At 41.2% G+C, this 23,647-nt stretch overlaps 1 protein-coding gene across 1 annotated transcript in view; it reads right to left on the bottom strand.

The window, feature by feature from the left end:
- The window catches only part of cacna1ab (calcium channel, voltage-dependent, P/Q type, alpha 1A subunit, b), a 289,319-nt gene that overhangs the window by 49,086 nt on the left and 216,586 nt on the right, over positions 1-23,647 (bottom strand). Inside the window, exons 28-34 of the mRNA XM_049571566.1 lie at positions 11,915-12,014; positions 9,497-9,657; positions 7,976-8,113; positions 5,771-5,972; positions 5,494-5,658; positions 4,746-4,856; positions 4,297-4,380 (exon numbers count right to left, since the gene is read on the bottom strand). Of these exons, the coding sequence (XP_049427523.1) occupies positions 4,297-4,380; positions 4,746-4,856; positions 5,494-5,658; positions 5,771-5,972; positions 7,976-8,113; positions 9,497-9,657; positions 11,915-12,014 (961 nt within the window). The remainder of the gene's footprint in view (positions 1-4,296; positions 4,381-4,745; positions 4,857-5,493; positions 5,659-5,770; positions 5,973-7,975; positions 8,114-9,496; positions 9,658-11,914; positions 12,015-23,647) is intronic.

Here is a 23,647-nt window from a genome sequence, read left to right as displayed (position 1 = left end):
TAAATTGCAAACCAACCGCAATCTACATGTGCCAAGATGTAGAAAGATGAATGGGGAGGGAGTTTTTTTTATTTATTTTTTTTGGTAAGTTGTAGCACATTGTGAGTGGGTGACAGACATTTTTGTGGGGGGGGGGGGAGCAGGTGGGGTTGGTCGTGTGTTTTATTCGGCAGGGGCGAAACACCATCACCATCATTATCATCATCATCATCATCATCATCATCATCATCACAGCACCACCACCACATGTCATGGCGCAGCACGGATGGAGAACACGATGAAGGATTTCATAGTGCATTTTGATTGGATGGATTTTATCAGAGGAGGAGGAAGTGGGAGGGGCGTAGGGCGCCAACAAAGTAGAGAGGTTTAAAGAAAGCATGTAAAGAGATAGAAGAGGAAGACGGAATCATTATGGGTGTCATTAAAAAGGCAGTGAAACACAACTTCAAGTCAACAACAACAGTTAGAGAGTGATTTGATATACAGTATGTTCAGCCCCTCTTTGATACCAGCTTATTCGCTCAGCTTTAGCATTGGATTACGAGCAGCTTGTTCCAAACAGGTCCATAAAGGCATTCTGGTTCACTTACAAAATATGTGGTCATCTAATTTTGCAAGTTGAATGTATTTTAAGTTAAGTCATTAACCTTTAAGTATTCCAGCATTTGCAATGTTTGTGCAATACTTCCTCCCATTCCACTAACAAGTATTTAAATTGTCATTTTGATTGCCCGATTTTTTCTGTGTTGATTTATCCTCAGTTATTGTGATATTTGTAGTTGAAGAGTTTGTTGTGTTTTATTTTTTTGGAAATAAGGGGCTCAAAAGTGAACTGCATTCCCTGTACTTATAAGACACAAACTGTGCTGTGGTATGTCCTTACAAGCTTAAAGGCCTGACATACCAAGCGGTCAAAGTTGGGCTGTTGGTGAGCATCTGCTGCACTCTTGGTGTGGTGTGTCCCACACTGTTGGCCCTAATTAGCTTCTTTTCTTCAGATTTGGCGTGTTGAATCGGCTTTGTGTGAAGGCCGTCTGCGAATTAAATCACTCTGATTGGCAGTTCAGCTCACAGCACAATAAGAGGAAAGGAAGTGAGGAAAGTAAACAAAGAGCTAAAGTCAAGAGGGAGAGAGACCAAAACAAACTTCTTATATGAAGGAAGATTATTTTTTTGCCACTGAGCTCTATAGCAGAGACATTTCTTGATAGTTTATGCTATTGTTCACTGGTGCACAATGAATTATGCTTTGTTATTTCAACAATGGATTGTGTTGTTAATGTGCTAACTGGCTAATTAGCATCAAAATGGTCGTTCAGTTTTCCTTTTTAAATGACGATTACAGACGACTGCCATCAGCTGGTATGAAAGGTATGTCCTCTCACACAGACACAGAAAATTTGTGCTTGTTGGCCGTCAGTTTGGTGTGTTCATGTGCAACTTTTGGCTGAGACAAGGCGACGTGAGGCAACGCAGCGGGGGCCCTCATCACTACTAGTTCTCTAAAGTCAGTTTGGTGTGTCTGGGCACCTAAGATAAGATCTAGGATCAGCATAAACAAAACAAAAAATAATACAGCAGGGTTCCCGTATGTATTTATGGGCAAAATTTCAAAACTTTTTCATGACTTTTTAAGGACCCACACTAAATTTCTTTCTTGCCCCATTTGCCTGGCGTTTGTCAGATTTAAACTACTCAAACATAATTTTAGCTAGCTGGCATACATATAGGCAGAGACGGAAAATGAAGAAAATGTAGCCTATGTGATGTGATGGTAAACAAAATGTCACACATCATGGCATATTAGAGCTACATTACGTCATCAGCTACAGAAAATAAAACTGCCATTATATTTCATTATGGAAGATCACTGTGACAATTTCATGACACTGAATAAAATTCAAAGACTTTTCCAAAACTGTCAAACTTATTCCATGACTTTTCTAGGTCTGGAAAATTTGATTGTCAAATTTCATGACTTTTCCAGGTTTTCCATGACCATAGGAGCCCTGATCAAACTATCAATATTTTTTTAATAACACATGTTTAAAATTATTTAATAGCATTGAAAGTACGAAGGTGAAACAAATAAACAAACAAAAGACATGTCTGGTGAAACTGAATCCCCCCCACAGAAGTCAATTCGAGTGAAGGCAATGTCAGACAGAAAATGGAAACAGACCATTACGAGTTGACAATTCTGTTTGATATCAGCCAAAACTATGCCACCACACAACCTGCCAGCTTGTGTTTACCAGCTGATACTAAGACTAGCTTTAACTTGATGTGCAAATATCAGATGTGCTCAACCAGCAATTTTGCTGCTACAAGCTGACAGAGAATCAATGGGATGTCTGAGATGATCAGTTCACCGTTGAAAACACCACTGATGTCAATTACTGTCAGTTCAGACAGCTAACGTGCACATTTAGCACCCTCAACGTGGCCAGAGGGTGTCTTTCATCATCTGAAGACACAATTATTTTGCACTAATTAGCTCATTTACTCTTAATCAAGTCAGTGTGAATGAGAGGAAGACTGAAGTAAGTTCATGACTGAAACCCAGGCACAAAATTCAAATCACTGTTCAGTGTGAAGTGAATAATATACAGAAACTGAACAACAGAGAGGGGCTGAAGCTGCTAGTTGCAGCGTCTGCATCTATATTAACATTACTATGTATAGAATAAACAACAGACATGCTGGTAGACAAGCAAACAACACAATCACAGTTAACAGTGAGCTAAAGATGACTGTGTCTGCATATGACAACACATTAAAGGCACAACCTGTGAATTTGAAGGAACTGGGGTGAAAATATTGTCACAAAAAGAAGCACAGACCAGATAAATAACACCATAGATTTTAGAGTGAAGCCTTTCATAGACTAATGTACACACATCATATAGACACACACAGATCATTGGTAGTTGCAAGGTACAATTAGCTAATGTTAGTTCATCGTTGCTGCTTCAGAATTGTATCTGCTTGTGCCATTTAGTCTGACACACAACTACATCAAAATGAGCGGCTTTAAAGGAACAGTGTGTAAGATTAAGGAAGATTTAGTGGTGTCTAGTTGTGAGGTGAAGCTGAAACAACTTCTGGTTAGAATTCCCTCAGTGTATATTGGTCAGGAGGTTTTCACCAGGACTGCAACGCACTCCAACACTGTTTAGCATGTCGGAGACAGGCCGTTAGCCAAACACCTGCTAATGTGTGCTCACCTTTTCTCTCTGTTAACTTAAGATCCAGATGTTCAGGAGGTTTTTACTGAAAGGCGAATTATCCAAAGAGGTCTTTTCCTTTCCAAAACAAACAGACCAGGTGATAAAACCGTTTTTTTTAGCAACGATGGTGGCAAACGCAATGATGTGAATGGCCCTATCTAGCGCCAGTATTACCTTTGTCAGTTCTGGGCTGCCGTAAAAACACGGCAGTGCAACATGGTGATCTCCATGGACAAGGACCCACTCCTTATGTGGATATAAATGGCTCATTCTAAACCAAAACACTACTACTACTAGAGTCTTATTTTCAGGTGATTATACACTAAAGAAAACATACTTATTATTTTATATTCAGTTTCTGTCAATATATTCCCCTAAATCTTACACACTGGACCTTAAACACCATGACACAGAAACAAAAATGTACAAAAGAATATTTTACTGTTTTGGGAAATACATTTTTTGTTTTCTCTCCAAGATATAGAAAAGAACACCACTCTCATGTCCATACGGTAAATATGACACTAGCACAGTAGCTGGTTAGCAAAGCTTAGCATAAAGAAAAGAAATAGGGGGACACAGTTAGACTGGTTCTATCCAAAGTTTACATAATCCGCCTACTAGCTCACTGTTTGCCTTGTTATAGCTTGTATGTTTAATCTAAAGTGTAAAACTGACACAATGTGGTTTGTGCTGGACTGTTTCTCAACCAGGTTCAGTGACTTCCTGGAGTCTTGTTTTCACTGTGAGGCTGCCTCCCCTACTTTCAGCCCCACCTCTGTGTGTGTGTCTACATGGTGTGGTGACAATTAAAGCTCTACAACAACAATTACATCAGATGACTTCTCTAATTAATTAATTTAAAATGTTTTCTGTTTTTTTTTACTGTAAAGAGACAAAGGAAACCAAATAAAACCAAGATCCAGCAGAAGACTGGTTTAGACACTGATAATAAGGAGAGATTATTCCTTTGAGTCCATCGAACCTGTTTCATAATATGACAGATAATCAACATGTGTTCAGCTGCAACCATTATTTCGTCCAAACACTCCACAGCACTTACCCCTAGTTCTGTCACTAATATGTCAGTGATGCTTCCAATCACGGAGACAAAATCAAAAATGTTCCAGGCATCTCTGAAGAAATTCTGTGGAGAGAAAAGTGGGAGACCTTAACCCAATGAAAAGACAGAGAGATGGCAAAGGTAGCCAGTCGCACTTTTCTGGAACTGCAGCCAGGAGGCGATAAGGGACACGCCCCTGGCCAGTGGTGGAGTTGTTACCGTGGAGACAGGCTGGAAGGAGGCTGATAGCGTGACTGCTGTGCGACACGGTATGTTCTGGGTTTTTCAGGGACAGGAAGAACATGCTCTAGATCTGTCTACCAAAATAACCCTCTTTATAAATGAATAATAGGATGAAACACTCAAGCATATAGACCGGGTTAACCTAGATAAGTAATGTGTGTATATGTGTAAGTGCTGTGTGTAAAGGGATCTTTTCTCAGTCCTACCAGAGGGCCGAAAGCGATGATCTTGAGGACTGACTCCAAGAAGAAGAAGGAGGTAAACACAATGTTGAGGTTCTGCAGTACCTTATCGTACGTTTTTGATGCACCGTCAAACTGAAGACACAAAAAGGAAAAAGAATGAGGACATTATAAGTAAATTCAAACGTAGAAATTTAAAGCAGCATTCTTTTTTGTCATAATAAGATAAACCTTGCACACATTTGACACATTATGGCCTTGTAAAATTGATACAGCTAACAAGTTAGCAAAACAGTAATTTTAGCTCTGTTTTGGTCTCCACCAACTCCTGAAGGAAATATCTGCTGCTAAATGCCACACCAGCTGCGTCTATTGTTTTTCCAACCCACTCTAAATGAAACCACGCCCACTCCCACGTAACAAAAAAGCTGCCAGAGCCTGATAATTGGCTGCCAGCCTACTGCTAGCCAGCGCCATTAAAAGAGAGTGCTGCTAGCTTGCTAGCTAGCCCACCCCACGGTCCCTCCGCCTCACCGCCAGATGCTTGGAGACTACAGACTGAGATCAAGCACCCGACCGTGAGGTTTGCTCTAGTGTACAGTGTGGCTAATAAAAGTGAACTACAAAATTAAAACTGGGAGCCATATCTGAGAATATTACATCACAGTAGTGTTGTTGTTAAATGCTTTTCCTGTGATTACACCAACTCTGAAATAACTTTGTGCTACAGTATACAACATGTGCCGAGCGCAGATGCTCCACAGGCTTGTACCTTCATCATAAGGACGATGGTGTTGAGCGCAATCAGAGCCATGATGCTGTACTCGAAGGGTGGAGACACCACAAACTGCCACATGCGATACTGGAAGCTCAGTTTATTCTTCGGCATGTGGCGAGTCAGAGGCCTGGCGTTGATGGCGAAATCTATACAAGCTCTCTGTAGGAGGACAGGAAAGGAGGGAAGAGTTACAGTTATATTACTTTTTACTCTTTAGGAAGCTTTAAAAAAAATGACTATCTGACTCAGAGACCTCTGAATCGCTCCTCACCTCATTCTTTTCTAAGCTGTAGTCCTCCATCATCTTATCCCCCTGTTCCTGGAAGGTGATGATGATGAGAGCCACAAAGATGTTTACGAAGAAGAAGGGGAAGACAACGAAGTACACCACGTAAAAGATGGACATTTCCATCCTATAGCCCGGGCTAGGGCCCTGATTCTCATAGGTGGAGTCCACTGAGTGCTTTAACACCCTGCGAGAGGAAGAGTATAAAAAAAAGGAGTTATGGGTTTGGGGAAGTTTGTGGTCACAACAGCTTAAATCTATGCATTGGTATTTTGTGTGTGTTTTGATTAACATTTCTACTTTTTATTTGACTATTAAATAACATGACATTCCAATCAGATTTATGTAAATGTGATGCTTTTGCCTGCATCAAGTACACATTGGTGTATTAATGTATAGAATTTACAAAACAAGGTCAGGTAGTTACAGTAATTATGTCATTAATCCACAGGCTTCACGGTTATAGTTTAAATGAATCTCTTTGATGGGATATTTCTAGGTATTTCAACTGTAATCATGACTGACAACGTATCTAAATCTGCTGCACAACATTACATTAACAGCTAGACGTTTTGGGTTACAGCAGTTGTTTCTAATTACTTTTTCAAGACTACTGCCACGCTTCTACTCCATGATTAATAAATGTAGAGGCCAAAACTCATAGAATATGTGGTTACACATAATCAGAGTGTCTACAGGTGTCAGACACTTAAATTAAATGCATTTTAAGACCTTTCTGAGATCAATTTAAACAGCGTTTAAGACTGTAAGACTGGGGGTGAGTAAAGAGTAAGTCGTAGTGAGTTAGGGTAATCTAGTTACAGGTAAGTGCAAGTGTCAAGTTCAGTTTTAGGTTAAGTTTAAGGTTGTTTAATATGTTTTTTTTTTTTTTACACAGAAAAGCTTGACTCATTTTTACAAAAAGAAACTAAAGGATAGAAAAATGAAATCAGATTAAATGTTTACAGCAAGGCCTCCCTGATTCAAATTTAAGACACTTTTAAAGGTAAAGTGTGTAAGATTTAGGGAGAATTAGAGGCGTCGCAGATTGCGATCGGCTAAAACTTCTCCCGACTAGAATTCGGGTCTGCCCATTGTTCCGACCATATTGAACCCATTGTTCCGAAATCATCATGATGCCCTGTGGTTAAGGTCTGGTTAGGTTTAGGCACAAAAACCACTTGGTTAGGGTCAGGAAAAGATCATGGTGTGGGTTAAAATGAAAAAGAAAGTGGCAAACACATAAGCCGTGAGCCTGCTTCGCCTCAAGCCTTTCCCAGCTGACCCAGAGCCGGTCGCGGCGCAACATCAAGGCAGAAATACGCCCGCCGGGAGCCATTCAGCACCGCGGAGAGCTCCCCACACAACCCCGACTCCAGAGTTAATAACAGGAGGTTATGGTGTTTCACTATCTTCTCTCTATGGCACTTGTATCTCAACCAGTAGCGTACTTTTGTTGCGTTGCTGATCCTCTATGGTACACAAATACAGTATAGCCTAGTATAATCACATATGGCAACAACGGGACGTCGGACTAATGAGAGGTCGGAACAATAAGAGGTCTGAACAAAGCTACGGCACCCTAGAATTCCTCCAGGATTCATTGTTTGGGAGGTTTTTACCTCCTGTTTTTCCACAGACATCTCTTCCTCTTCAAAACAAACAGACCAGGTGAATAAAACCAGTAAAAACACTGAACAAAGCAGTTTTACATTAACATGGCCCTCTCTAGAGCCACTGTTTGGTTTGTCCATTGTGAGCTACTGTAGAAAAATGGTGGTGAACATGGCCATCTTAATGAGCAAGGACCTGCTCCCTATGTAGATATAAACCGCTCATTCTTAGGTTACCAAAGTAGGACAATTTTTATTTTCTGGTACATTAAAGAAAACATACTGAAACATGTGGCTGCTCCTGTGACCCGGTCATGGGTAAGCGGATCCTCCTAAATTTTACACACTGGACCTTTATGGCCTAATATTTATAAAATTCAATACATTCTAAGACTTTTTAAGGACCTGCAGACACCCTGCACACATTTCCACAGCCACATGACAAGTTGTGTGAAGGATCTCTGTTGGAGAGTGCATCATGAACAAGTTAAGTGATGTGTGTGTGTGTGTGTGTGTGTGTGTGTGTGTGTGTGTGTGTGTGTGTGTGTGTGTGTGTTGATGAGTGCAGCCCACTCACTGTGGCCACCCCTCTCCAGTGGAGACAGTGAACAGGGTGAGCAGGGCCCAAGCCACGTTGTCGTAGTGGAAATCGTACTTTTTCCACTCCCGCTTCTGAGCTTTAACCTCATCTCCATTATACACCAAGAACTCGCCCCTGAAGAAACACACACCCAGGATTTATAATGAAAACACAATACAAGTACCAATCAGTAAAAACAGCTTTAAATAGGCATGCAGAAAAGCACCGGGATTACCATACGGTCTTTGTTTATATCTGACATGATGAGACGTTAGGGTTAAGGTGGGTTCAGTGACTGTTTCTCATTGTAATACACAATTTATTGAACCTTCCAGCAAACTCCTCTAGGTGGCAGCATCTGCATATCTAATACAAATGACCAAGCGACTGAGCAATTTATATTTTTCTCATAACAGAAGTTGCTTTGCTGTGTTTTCTCACAAGTATCTGTGGCACTACATGAGCACCAGCTTTGGTGATCATTTTAAAGCATGGCACTGAGAGCACCAATCTGTGCCGAAAGACAGTGCTGTCTGTGTTACAAGTACTAACGATGCATAATTAATGGTAGAACATGATGGTCTGGAGTTGAAACATTTTCTCTTAATAAATTAGAAGTACTTGGTACAGATGGTAGAAACCAGAAAATAGTTTGAAAATATAAATATAATGAAATGAAAAATGATTTTGTTCTTGAGTGAAACTTTTAAATAGTTAAATAGTCTTTGTACTCAAACTTATGTGACAAAATAACTTGCTCCTGCTGTATTATAATTTTTTTTTTTAACTAAAAATTGGATGAAGATCCTCTGTGAACATTCTTCCGAACCAAAGAGTTGGGCGAATTCACAACAGCACTGAGGTTTTTGTGACCGCTAAACCTGCACAAAAAGGACAAAAAGGTACCATGTAATTCTCAAAGCAGCTGCAAAAGGTGAAATACACCCCTGACTGCACTGCCAAGCAAATAACGTTTCAGTGCTCCTGTGCTATTTGCATGGATTCAAATGAGGTAATACACACATTTGATACAGGCCATTTCTATGCCTCATTACAAATACAGTCCAGTTCACAAAGATCAGTGCTAACAGTCACACACAGTTACAGTGAAATTGGTATTTTCAGAGAGTTGGTAGTAACCAAAGCACACTTATAGAGTGGGATATTAAATCCCAAATATAATTTCTCATCGTCACATTCAAATTCTTGCCTGAAGTCTTGAGGAATGCCTCTGCACCTTGCCACTCAGAACCTGTAGATCAGTCTGAAAATATCAGTTTTGTTTGTCTCTCTGCCATTGTTCTGCCGAGTGTGTTCTTGTCACAGAGGCAACATTTATACTTTGCCAAATGTATAATGGCAATCAGAAAAAAAAAACGCTCTAACAGCTGCAAAACTTTATGGGCATGTTTGCACTGTAATATCATTTCTGCAATACCTTTGTGAATTGGAACGTAAAACAGGGCAGATAGTGGTTGAGAGTTATGTGCAATTCATAGCTTGTGTTTCCGAACCAACCTGCAGTCACGCTCAAACTCTTTGGATTCATCCGTGCAATAGAAGAAGCGGCCTTTGAAGAGCTGCACGGCCACCACAGCGAAGATGAACATGAATAGCATGTAAACAATCAAGATGTTCAGCACATTCTTCAGAGAGTTGACCACACAGTCAAACACAGCCTGCAAGGAAGAGAAAGAGACATTAACAAACACATATAAGTTGTATTTGTCGGCTGATTTACCAGTGTGACTCTGCAGTGGGTAGCCTTTGACTTCATATATCACAAAACACTGAATGCAAAGGTCAGTGGTCAGTGCTGTCGTACTCTGATGACATTCATGTAACCCTTAATTATCTTTTAAAATACTGTACAACTGATAGTAATGGCGATAGACTCAGCCTATGATTACATTTGATAAAACTGTTTCACCCTTTGAAGGTCCAGTGTGAGGGATTTAGTGGCGGTAAGGTTGTCGAACTGAATCTTCTTCCATGTGCCAAGCATGTACAGGAACTATGGTGGCCGACTCAAAAATGCAAAAACGCAAATGGTCCTATCTAGAGTCAGTGTTTGCTTTGTCCATTCTGGGCTACGGTAGAACAACATGGTGGACGCTGTAGAGAAGGACCTGCTCCGTATGTAGATATAAACGGCACATTCTGAGGTAAAGGAAACACACCGATTATAAGTTTCAGATGATTATAAACACACAAATACATCGTTATGAATATCATATTCCATTTCTAACAGTAGACGCACCTAAATTCTACACATTGGACCTTGAAGGGCAAATCCACCCTTATGGTTACAATACATACAAATATAATACATTTGAGACATCGAGTTACATTTTGCCCACTTTGTCAAGGCCTGCCTTGTTTACTTCAGCTACTACTGATACCTGGAATTCTTTTAATCTACCTACAGTGAAACTGTGTTCTCTGTGCCGAAGATTTAAGAAAACTGCAGTTTAGTTCAACCAGGAAGTTGGTCTGTAAACACCACTGAATACAATACACGACGACAGTTTGGGTGAAAATTTAAGCCTACCATTCGCCTTTGTTTTCTCTCTTCTTAATGAATTTGGCTAATGGGGAGGTCTGTTTATAATGCGTCAAACTAGGGATGTTAGTTTCAGTTAATTTTGCTTTTGATACCCCATCACCCATTCACTGGTAAGTAAACAGTTTACTTTTAAGAGAGAGAGAGAGAGAGAAAAGAAATATTACATAAAACACAAGAGGCCTTTCCTTTTAGTTCTGTGCTCCATTGACTCAGTGAGCTTTAGTGCTGCTTTTCAAAGCACTATCCATTCAGAGGTGTTGAAATTTTAATGTTTTGTGTTGTGAATATTTTGCATTTCATTTCATTTTCTGCTGGCTTTACTGATATACAGTCGGCTAGTCACCTTAATATGCTGAAACATGGTTAGCTTTGGTTGCTTGGCAGTGCCCACCACCCACGTCAGATGGGAGCTAAGTAAGCTAGCAGTGCTGCTAAGTTGCGATTACCACAGGTAACACTGTCTCTGTGATGGGACGATGTTGCTGCAAGATATAGTGGCCACCCTCCAGCCACGGTGAGTAAGCTACTTCACTTTTAGCAGTGTTAACTATTTTAGCACCGCTAGCTGTGCAGACACTGCCAAGGGTGCTAACAACAGTGTTTAAGGGCGTTTGCAGCTCAAAATTGAGCCCGTTACCGCCCCGGGCAACTTGGAGGGAGACAAAGCATGGAAACAATGTTTCAACAGCAACGCTGTTTGGTTGGGACAGCGTTACTAGCAGATATAGCTGAATGAACAGCGCCACTACCTAGCAACCCCAAAGTGGGTAGCAGAGCAGTCAAGGCTAGCTAACTGGTGGAGATTGCACAAGTGGCCAGTGAGCACTATGTTTCCACATGTTAATACTGTCTATGTCCCTACAGACCCAGTTGGCATGTGGTGCGTTGTACTAAAGAGAGGCAGAATTTACGTATCGACCGACATGCGCAACTGGTCTAAACCTTTGACATCTCTAGACCGTCTTATGGTTTGAGTTTTTTGACCTGTTGGATCCAGATTCAGCAACGCTGCCACATTTTTGGATCTAAGGAATTACTTTGGTGGGTGCAATGTTATCATGAGGAATAAAACCAGTGACAAACAGCACAAAAAATATGTTTAGACATAAAAGAGAGAATTCGTCATTGTTCCAATAATTATTAAACTGTTGCACACACAATTTCACACAGAGTTAAGCTGTAAGCCGTGTCCCACTTCAGGGGCTGCATCTGCAAAGAAATAAAATGAATTATGATACTCTGACAACTGCAAATGATACACCTGTTGTGTCCTCTTGCAAAAGAAGGATGTCTTTGCTGCAGTCTTTGAAATAAACTTCATGTGTGTAGCCCCTGAAGTGAGATGCACCAACAGGCCTGCTGCGCCCTACCTTTAACTTGGGGAGTCGTTTGATGGTCTTTAGAGGACGCAGCACCCTCAGCACACGAAGGGACTTGATCGTACTGATGTCTTTGCCCTTGCTGCTCCCCCTAGAGTTCACCCAATGAACAGCAACAATGTTAGATGAGAATTACATAGCAGACTAGAGGAATGAAGAGATGGAGCAATCATCAAAGGGCTCTTACTGCACCCTCTAACATAATGAAATATTTATCTTAACAATAACCTCTATAGTGACAATCTAAGTGACAGCAACACATGATATAACACTTGCAGTAGTCTTGTATAAAAAAGTACACTGCATCAGCGTGGACAATCAAAGCTCTTACAGTCTCTTCTTCTGCAGAAAAAAGAAACTTTTAAGTGCACGTCAAACATGAAACCCGTGGGAGGGGAAGCGATCAGTTGCCTGACCGTTTGGTTTCATGGACATCAAGAAGCAGCATCATCATCGTTTGTTATAGTTGTCAATACAATAGACATTCACTCATTCCATATCGACAGGCATCTCCCGGCAGAGTGCCCAGCCAAACCTCTTTCTTTCTTTTTCAGTGAAACACGCTGTTCGGTTCTTCGGAAGTAATGGGAGTTTTAGATGTGAAAACATGAAACGTTAAGTACTACATGGCTAGGATTATGTTGATATAATCCTGAATTTGGCAACACTAAATGAACTGATTCTGGTATGTTTCACATAGCCTCCTTCCATTTGAATCCAGATTTCAGAAAAAAGATTTAGCATTCTTCTTCGGGTCAGGACTGCAACCTGAATCGAGGGACACAAGTACAGGACAGGGAGGCTATGTGAGACTCTCGGGACATGTGATGCCGCTTGCAGAACACGCCATCACATGTCATAACACAAACAAACACGTTGCACCAATGGCGTCAAACGAGCCATGAGAGCGGCCGGAGGAAACCGTTTAGGGCCGAAAGACAAACTCCTTCATTCGTGTGTTTTAATTCGCTTGTGAACCCCATAACTGAGCATTCTGCTCATGATTTGTGCGCCCATAAACCAATATCACTGAGGAAAAATTGTGGTGTCAAGAGAGTAAATAGCCAAGTTGATCTTTACTGTAAGTGGATGGGCCATTTTCAAAAAACAAGGCAGGAGGCACCTGGACGCCTGCCAAGCCTGAGCAGAGGAGAGGTCGTCCATCAAGGCTCGCTCTTTAACTATGAACTCAGTTCCCGTGGCAGAAAACGTAAGACAATTCAATTCAAGGCTGATTGATTGAGTCTGAGCCTTGGAAGTTCTACGTGTATGCATGTGGGGGTTTGTGTGTGTGTGCGCGTGTGCGCGTGTGCGAGAGAGTGAGACTCAATCGATAATCAATAGGCCTTCCTCCTTTAAAGTTGAGTAGGACTGAGGTCTCTCTATCAGAGCAGCTTGAGAGTATTAGAGTAAAGCCCAGTAAGGCCATAGGTGTTAGAAATTGAAAACATCCTGACACACACACACACACACACACACACACACACACACACACTAGCATAATGATAAGGGCAACAGCTCTGTTAAGTCTCACAACTGCTGTATGTGTAGTACTGTATGGTGTGTTTGCCAAAATTGCAGTGTTTCTTCAATAGAAAATTAAGGTGATACTCCACAAACAAAATCTATGTTTTGCACATCAAGCACTCAACACCTGTAGGTCTGAAAGGTGGCTGTAAAAGGTTTCTGTACTCTCTTCCTTCACAGAGCGAAGCAGCTGTTGAACGCTTGGAATCATGTCTACAATGAATGCCAACAGTGGAGGCTTTATGGTGGAAGAAAGTCTACAGAAACGTCAAACTGCTCCTGCAGCACGCTGCCTCATAACCTTTTCTACTGATCATCTATATGAGTATGTCCCAAAAGTATATGATATAGCATGTCCCTAAATTCTCTCCATTTGTGTATCAATTACTCACCCTGTGAAATCATGAAAAAAATGAATAAAATTCTCACATGCCGTCATGGTGAAGGGAGAATCCAAAATCAGAAGGAATTCATGATGAATTGAAGTCACAGCGGTCTATGTTTAACAAGAGCAAAACTATATTCAAACGTCCAGTTAAAGCCCAAGACTCATTTATCCAGTGGTATGCTCAGTACTTCCCAAACAGAGAGAGACAGAGAGTCCTGTAGGATGGGGAACTGAACCCAAAGTGAAACTAAACTATGCTCTTTTCAAAGCCAGACTCCATTGACAAAAACAGTAATTTTACCTCGGTGAAGACAGGAGCTGCAGGTCTACTGCTGCCTCGATCAGTTAGTTTGTTTTTGTGATTGTGTGACTCCGGTGTGTCTGAACTAACCGTCTTAAACACTAAAGTCACACAATAACACAAACAAACAACCCCTCGAGGCAGTGGTAGACCAGCAGCTCCTGTGTTGAGCGAGGTAAAATTAATGTTTTTGTCAATGGAGTCTGGCTTTGAAAAGAGCACAGAAAAGTTTCACTTCCACTTCAGTTTTAAATAGTAAAGTTTTAGCGAAAATGCATGTGTGTGGGAAGTACCGACCATACGACTGGATATATGAGACTTGGATCGCATTGCTTGAGTTGTGTGTGAGCGTTTGTAAACTGATGTTTTGAGATAGTTTTGCTGTTGTTAAATGTGGACCCCTATGACTTCATTTTATTAAGAATTTTCGCAGTTCTTGGATTCTTCATTCACCGTAGGCATACAAAGAAAACAGCCTTTTCATCCCAAATTTAACATGACATGGGGTGACCCCTCTTTCAATTTGGTGTGACACAGCCTGGCTCAACTTAACACAATGCAAAGTCCTCAGGCAACACACTGCATTGGCCAATCAAATATGCACATATGAGTATATATGTACATTTTAGTAGATTACTGTACTTTACAATATAACGGGTGTAAATTTACAGTTTCCCTCACAACTTTAAAGACAGAGGATAAAATGAGCACAGATGTGAGAACTTTCTTAAGTTGTAAAATCCAGTCTTATTAATTTATTTACTTGATTTTAGTAACGTCAACATGCCTGATTTAGCCAAAAGGCTAATCTCCATCTGCAGCGATGTGGGTGTAACATTAGCCTGGGCAGGCTGATGTGAAGCAATAGTAATATAAACAGTCTTTTTGGCATCTGATAAGCCTTCAGACTCATAGTCGTATTACTCGAACTTTACTTCCTGGACTGTAGTTCATCTTCTCATATGGAAACACACCCACAATGATGCAACCCTTTGCTTTTTTTTTTTTTTTTAACAAGCAGACCTATTTTGGTCAGAATGAGACTTCCAGACAACCAGTTTTCCTGACCAACAGAAGAGCGACAGGTAGGCACGAATTGAAGCTGACCACTGCCCTAACATGTATGACAGGCCAAAACTACAACGTTCTTACAGCCACCTTTTAAACCTTGATGGTGTTACGGTTTGATAACCAAAAGATAGACTGTGGGTGGAGTATCACTTCTTTAATGTGTGCATTATTAACCATCTGCAGAAGTGGAATAATTTCTAAAAAAAACCCCTGTGGACATCAAATCAAACCCTTTAAATCAAACCCATTGACGAGACCATAGCGGTGTTTGAATGACTTCCTGTGGCATGTGGTTAAGGTGGTGAAGAATAAGACAGGCTACGATACGGCGAGAATGAGCACGAACGACCAGAAGAACAAAGAAAGAAAGAGAGAGAAGCCAATTTGATCGGGTGGTGGAGAGCAGGGGACAGAGCGGAGGAGGAGGAGGAGGAGGAGGAGGATGAGGACAGAGGAAGAACTTTACCGGGTGCTGCTCCTGTCGAGTTTCACCGAAGGTGGAGACAGCAAGAGTCAGTGACAGCGACAGAAAGAAAGACAGGGACAGAGACAGAAGAAGAAGAGGAGGAGAAGGCAGAGGAGAAAACACATAGAAAGACAGACAGACACACACACAGACATACATTGATAGAGAAAGACCGACAAAGACAGACACAAGACAAGAGAGAGGGGGTTTGGTAGAAACAGGGAAAAATACATCCATATGAGAGACAGACAAAGAAGGAAGGACAGCAAGATGGCCATATTTGCTGAGAAACCCCCTCCTGCTAACACCCATACTGTATGCACACATCACTCTGTCTCACTCTACCTCCCCCTCCCACACCCATCTCTTGTCTCCATGACAACTGGATGGGATGTCTACATACCTGTCTCCTAAATTTGAGATAAGATAGTGTATTATAGCATATACTACACCATTTCAGTTTAATGGTTTGTCTTAGTTTTGGTGGATTTTATAAGGCTTTCAGACTGCAGACATGATACGTAAGAAAAAGGAAAATGTACTAATAACATCATATTTCCCTGTATCTAACAGCAAGCTAGCTAACAGTAGCTAGCAATTTAGCTTTCTGTGTCTGTCACATCAGGTACCGCCCACATTCAGCACAACTATTGCCTTAGTAGGCCATGGTCATTCAAGTGCATTTTCTAATGTGACTAATTAAAAAATTATATTGTTACTTGCATCAGCGACACTGTCTAGTGTGCCAATAGAGTGTGCCAGTAAACCCGGAACTCCGTTTGCGCTTTTGGCACTTCCGGTTCTCTTGTCTAAAAGTCAATATGTTTTTTGAATGGGATTTTGGTAAAATGCCTCAAATAAGGTCTGTGGTTAACAAAAGCTTTAGCGAGTTTCAGGTTTTGTTCTACGACATAAAACACGTCAGTAAATAACCTACTTGTGAATTTTGAAGCTTTTACGTGTCGTAAAAAAGGCGGTTGCTAACAAGTTGCTCAATACAACTACAAACCCTGTCGGGAACATTAAACGTCATCACCCCTGAACAGGCGAGAGTGCTGGCAGTCCACCATTACAGCTTCTTATTTAGCTTAAACAGTCCGATTTCCCCATTATACAATGTTTTTAAAATAAAGCGGCTGAAATCAGTTGAAAGCTTAGTGGCGGTGACGTCAAGAGTCATGCGACTGTGGAGTAGTCATGTAGTCCGTTAAAGCCTAACGTTAGCTTTTTACTTCTGGCGATCGTATTTAAGCTTCAAATGCGGTATGAAAGGTGTTCATATGTGAAGATTATCTCGCTGAACAAAACCTGTAAGTATCATAAACTTGTGTTAGCCACAGAGCTTATTTTCTGACATAATCCAAAACGCAATGCAAAAATCACATTCACTTTCTCTTCCGGAAACCAGCGCGATGCTAAACTTCCGGGTTTTGACGTCAGCCCTGGCACACTCTATGGAGAGTCTTTTCAGCCTGATCAGTCCGTGCTGACTGACTGACAAACGATTTGACAGAATTTTCCTTACGTGATAGAACCGCTGCTTTAATGATAAACACGTTAAATGAGCTCGTCAACTATTAAGACATCATTTGATGAGGGAGTGATTCCAGTAAGTTTGTTTGGCCTGGTGGTGCAGTTCATATGCCATTAAGTTTGTCCTCATCTAATGGTGTTAGGAAGGCAAGTCTCTTATATTATTTTATTTAGTGATATATCATTTTTGGGCAATTAGTATTTATACTAGGTGATGTTAAAATTGCCAACCTCTTTGAGCCAGTTATAGAGCTTTGTTTTGTGCTGATATGTGGGCATATGTGAAGTTTAATGGTAAATTATCATTAAAGTGACAGTTTGAATCTTTGGAAGTGAGGTTGTATGAGGTTCTTACCCATAGTCAGTATATTACATATAGGTGTCAGCTGGCATGCCCCCAGCGTGGAGAAGCAGGCTGGAGTATGCAATAAAAAACTTATTTTAGCCACCAAAACAATATCATTTTAAATGTAGGCTGTAATTCAAATACTCCCACTGCTTTACCTAACCGCCAGACAGCATTTTCGACTGTGAACTGAAGCAATTATATCACTCTCTTCAAAGCCAGACTCCACGGGGAAAAACAATGATTGAACATCATTGAACACAGGAGCTGCTGATCTACTGCTGCCTTGATTACGTGTTATTGTGTGACTTTGGCACTTAAAACAATTAGTTCAGATTCACTGAAGACACTTGGTAACACAAACTAACAGTCATTTTGGCTCGCTAAACACAAGAGCAGCTGGTCTACTGCTATCTCGATCAGTTAGAGGGGTGGCTGTGGCACAGAGGCAGGGCGATCACCCACCAATCAAATGATCAGCGGTTCGATCCTCCAGTCTGCATGTCAAAATATCCTTGAGCATGGTAAATGGATCTGCAATTGTATAGCACCTTTCAAGTCATCCGACCACTCAAAGCACTTTTTACACTACAAGTCACATTCACCCATTCACACACACATTCATACACTGGTGGCCGAGGCTGCCATACAAGGTGCAACCTGCTACTCAGTTTTAACACACACACACCCATGGAACAGCCATCGGGAGCGATTTGGGGTTCAGTATCTTGCTCACAGATACTTCGACATGCAGACTGGAGGAGCCGGGGATCGACCGCTGATATTCCAATTGGTGGACGACCTGCTCTACCTCTGGGCCACAGCTGCCCCTCTAACTGACCGAGATAGCGGTAGACTAACAGGTAGACCAGCTGCTCTCATGTTCAGCGAGCCAAAATGACTGTTTTGTCAATGGAGACTTCCCTGTTGGATCAGTCTGACGAAAAAAAGATAAAGTGGTAAAAATATTCTCAATATAGTGTACTCTTAAACTAATACTTATTTTTTTAGGTGGCTAAAATATATTTCTTTTTGACACATCCCTCCACTGCAGTACATGGCTTAGATTCCATGTCAGACTCAAGCCTGCTTCTCCAAACTGGGGCCATGCCGACAGACATCTACTGTAATACAATGACGATGGGTGAGTACCACATACAGCTCTACTTCAAAAAATCCAAACCATCCCTTGAGATGGCAATCATGTGACAGGGCATCTCAAGCGACGTTACGCAAAACTAATGCAATGACTCTTGTAATGAAGTACTTTCTACATGGAGTAATTAAGTCAAGCACTACACTACTTTTTGAGTATGACCCCAACACTAGAGATCTATGATAAGAGTACTTGGGTGAATCTGGCCCCTGGCTGAGACTCTGGATGTGCAAACCCTCCTTGCCTCCTGGCTGTCTTCTGCTGTGGCTTGCTGTGCTACCAGCTCTATGAAGAATTACCTTCACGGTTGGAAGAGGAAACTCGATTGCTGCATCCATTTACACCGATCCTTATCTTATCACACCATAATGATCAATTAGACCAGGCCTACAGCACAAATTGCCCTCATTAGATCTGCAATCATCTAGTGGGATTTTATCAAAGCTCTTTGCATGCACATCTGCACAGGGGGGGAAAAAGGCGTTAGATCTTTACAAGTGGCCGGTTCCAGGTTTTCTTGACATGTTAGAGCACATACACTCAGGACAGCCATCGTGAGTGGAGATTCAAGAAACCAGGATTTGTGTGTATTGTCCCATACACGCACACCGTCAATAGAAACAAAAGGCATTCTCACAGACTACTGTGACGGCATGCAGTTTGAGTCAGTGGTTCATTCAGCATTTATTTGGAGGATGAAGGGAGCCACAAGCGCAAGTGTTGTGTCTGATACCTCTAGAAATATGAAGCCATTGCACTCTGACCATGCTAAATCTCCTCTCTGTACAATGGTTCTGTGATGAATCTGCTTTGAAACAATGTCATGCGTCAAAGTGAGATTTCAAAGGTGTGTTTGAAGACTTCGTCCCGTTATGCAAAACTGTATTGTAGCTCAGCCCTGGAGCAGATGGTGGGAGCACGGAGACAGAGGGGGAGAGATGGTGGACAGAGACGAAGGGTGGAGAGAAGAGGCAAAGATGAGGGGGACGGTGATGGGAGAGCATCCTAAAAGGGAACGGAAAGGGCGATTAATAAAAGTGAGAGGGCTGAAAGGAGGGGAGGAGGCATCCTTATCTTGGCAGGGAGTCATGCTGTGGAGGGTGCAGCGGTGGAGCGATATTCAACTTGTTTTGTGCAGTTGCTGCTTGGCTTTTTCTGCCAACATGATATTTAACTTTGATTGAAAAGTTACACTTTTTGCTGTGTTTGTATGGAGTTCGTGGCTGGTGTTGCTTTGATGCTTTGAATTCGTAATTTTACTTTATGTGAAAAATTGCATTCAGATAATTAAAAGGTCCGGTGTGTACGTTTTAGGGAGACTTAGTGGCTTCTAGTGGTGAGGATTGCAGATTGCTACCAGCTGCAACTTCTCCAGATTAGAATTCCTTCAGTGTTCTTTGTTCAAGAGGTTTTTAAAGGAAGCCGAATTATCCACAGAGGTCTCCTCCTCTCTGAAACCAACTGACCCAGTAATTTTAACCAGTAAAAACACAGAATAAGGCAGTCTCATGTTACAAATTAGTGTTTCTCCAACACTGTTTGGCATGTCGGAGACTGCTAATGTGTGCTTGAATTTTTCCATGATACCTCAAGACCCAGACTTTCGGGAGGTTTTTATTGAGAGTTGAAAACAAACACACCCAGTGATTTAAACTGGCATAATCATTGAATACGCCGTACACACGCCGTGATTTTTGTGACCTCAAGTCTGCTGTTTTCAGTGTAGACAAGCAACATGCGCACTCAAACGACAGAGCGATGCCGGACAGAAGCCTGAGTGACATGAATGCGTCCCTGAGTGACTATTTCAGGGCACGACGGCTGAACCCTGAGATAAGCAGAGTTCAACTTTTGGATCGCAGCAGCCGCATGTGCTGAGGAACGACCAATCACAGCCGACAGATATCTTTCCCATCTTCCATAAATATCAATCTGTGATAAATATGGAGAAGAAGTGAATCATTTTAGTGCAAGGCTATCTAGAGTTTCACATCTGTTGCATAGACAGAATTCTAGGCCTACACAATTAAAAAACAGCGCCTGGAAGAAGTTCAGCTCTGCATTCAGGATTTCAGGTAAGTAGATTATGATACGGTGCTTGCTGACGTTGCTTAGCGACCTCAGACGCAGCCTGCCTCTGGGGCCCTTAAAAGTTGGCATGAAATAAGCACAAGAGTTGCACTGTGGCCTGACCTTGGGGGTTAAAGACACAGCACGTGTACAATTAACCCTAACCTTACTAAAGCAGTTTCACTTTAAAAAATCTGTGTTTTTCAGACACTGCTAGTCATGGAGGGGCTGCTAACGACAGTGGCTGACACGAAAATTTGAAAATGCAAATGGCTCGATTTAGAGTCAATGTTTAGTTTGTCTGTTTTGGGCTACTGTAGAAACATGGCAGTGCAACATGGCGGTCTCCGTAGACAAGGACCCACTCCTTATGTCAATATAAACAGCTCATTCTAAGGTGACCAAAAAAAAAAAAAAAAAATTCTTATTTTTAGGTGATTTCACACTATAGAAAACATGCTTATTATATCATGTTCAATTTCTGCCCATATACTCCCCTAAAGCCTACACACTAGACCTTTATATAAATAAATATTTACATATATGTATAGATAATGATTCCAATTTTCCATGTCTTCTTGTTCAGAGTTATTAGTTGTGGTGCTATTGGTAGATCTGATACAGTCAGAGTGGAGGTTCATCACTCTTGAACTTTGACGCAGGTGTGAAATGTTTAATCAAAGTAGAATATCACTTTAAATTCATACCATCTGTCTCCTGAAAGCTTCTTCTTAAAAAAAAACCTGTATGTGCACCATCCTCATCCTGCTTCCTGCTTCATTTACTTTCACTGCTGTCGGTTTCCTTGAACTCTGCTCACTCTGCATTCAGGTTACGAGCAACTTTTTTGTTTTAATACTGTCCAACAGCCAGCACGAGTTTGCTTTTCTTCATTTAGGACGAGAGGCTGTAAATGATCTCGTTGGACAAAGTTATAGGTGAAAAACAGTTTTTCTGATTATAAAGAAAGCAAGTTGTTACCACTGGCTGAGGTTTCAAGTTGCTGGCAGTGTGAATGCATAGTGACAGTGACATTGAGAACAGGACTATAACTTATACATGTTACTAAAAACAGAGGAGTCATGTGTTCAGACTGAGTGCAAAGTGAAGTCATTAACACCGCTGGCTGTGGTGCGGTGTGAGATGTCTGCTTCTATTCTTTTTATGTGACATGTAAGTCGAATGCTTTTCAAGGCATTATGGGATAACAGGTAGAAGAAGAAACTGACCTGAAATGTGAGAAGGTAAAGCTTTAGAATTTTTTTTTAACTAACTTTGCCAGAAGTGGCAGAGGTGGTGTTGCATCCATAGCCGTCCCTAGCTGGACGCATACGCACTGATTCCAGCTTGAACTGAGGCTGATCTCAAAGTTTAACCAGGAACCCCAGGTCCAACAGTTTCTTACCTTTTTCTTCTGGTCTCTGTATATTTAAGTGGAGAACACAACCAACTTTGAGATTCCTTTTGCTCAAGGTAAAAGATAAGAATTTTCTATATATTTTTCTTACTGTCAAAAAAAAAAAAAAAAATCCCATAGAAAGACCAAAGCCAACAACACATTGATCAAACTAACCTACCGTCGCACTAGATAACATATTTTTTTATACAATGAACATACTCACTATAGTTTATTTTAGGGATGCACAGATTTATCGGCCGCACATTGGTATCAGCACATATTCACCTTGTTGACTGCCGTCTGCTTGGTGCCAAATAAGATGACATTCACCAATGGGAGTGGACATTTTTCTTCATTTTGTGCAGGGCATGAAACTAAGGGCGTCCTGTCATCCCGTGGACAAAGAAAACATGTTTATGATGAACAGAGATCTTTTCCCAGGATGCCTTTGGGGAAAAAAGGATGCAGCAAACTCACTATCGACGCATCAAGTCAAGGGACCATATTGTTCCCCTGATAATGCTGCACTGTGAATAACAAATCCATGGCATCTAGTTAATGTTAGCTGTTGGCAGCCAGTCGCAGGAAGTCACTGCTGGCAGAGTTTGAACTGAGTTACATTTTGATGCTTTCAAGCTGTATTCAGTAAAAGTAAGTATTGGGTGATGATAAATTGTAACGTTCTCACAATGTGTTCAATGTAATCTTGTAAAGTGTAGGTTTGACTAGAAACATGAATAGATACAGTTGTTTGAAGGAGCAATGTGTTGTTAAAATAGATATACGAGAGGGAATGCGATATATTATATAGTAAAAAGGCCTTTGAAGCAAAAACATTTTTCACGTGAAAGGAATCTATGTTAAAGGCTGTTTCAGGCAGTGTAAGGCAGTGTAATAAAGTGCCGAATAACTTCAAAACAGTTAAATTATTTTTTTTATAGTGAAGGTTTCTTTGTTTCCCTGGCACATAAGGGGGAATAAATAACAGAAAAAACACAAAAGAAACAGCAACAGCAAGAAAAACATTGGTATCAGTATCTGCATTGGTATCGGTATCGGCACCGGTATCGGTATCGCTATTGTCTATCAGTAGCAATATCAGTCCAGAATTTCACAATAAGTGCATCCCTAGTTTAATTTGAGTCATGTCAAGGCGATCTTATTTAAATAGCACAATATTACAAATCATAAATATCTGTCAAAGGGTGTTACAACCTATACAGCGTACTAAAACATGTGTCCTAAGACCCTGAAAATCTCCCCATAAAACTTTTAAGGGAGGGAGGAAATAATGAATGAATCCTCGGGAGGGGTCTCTCTTCTAGGATGGACCAACATGCATGATCCCGTGTACACCATACTGCTGCTGTAGAAGTTCGCTTGCGCACTGAAGGTGTTTTAATTTGGGGTTAAAACTAGCTCCCAACAAATGCACTGTTTACTCCTGTCTGAGTTTGTTTAAAACAT

The sequence above is a fragment of the Epinephelus fuscoguttatus genome, linkage group LG3 (assembly GCF_011397635.1).
Source record: "Epinephelus fuscoguttatus linkage group LG3, E.fuscoguttatus.final_Chr_v1".
In the NCBI taxonomy this organism is placed as follows: Eukaryota; Metazoa; Chordata; class Actinopteri; order Perciformes; family Serranidae; genus Epinephelus; species Epinephelus fuscoguttatus.
The sequence above is the reverse complement of the archived record's forward strand: the minus strand, read 5'-3'. Positions and strand labels throughout refer to the sequence as shown.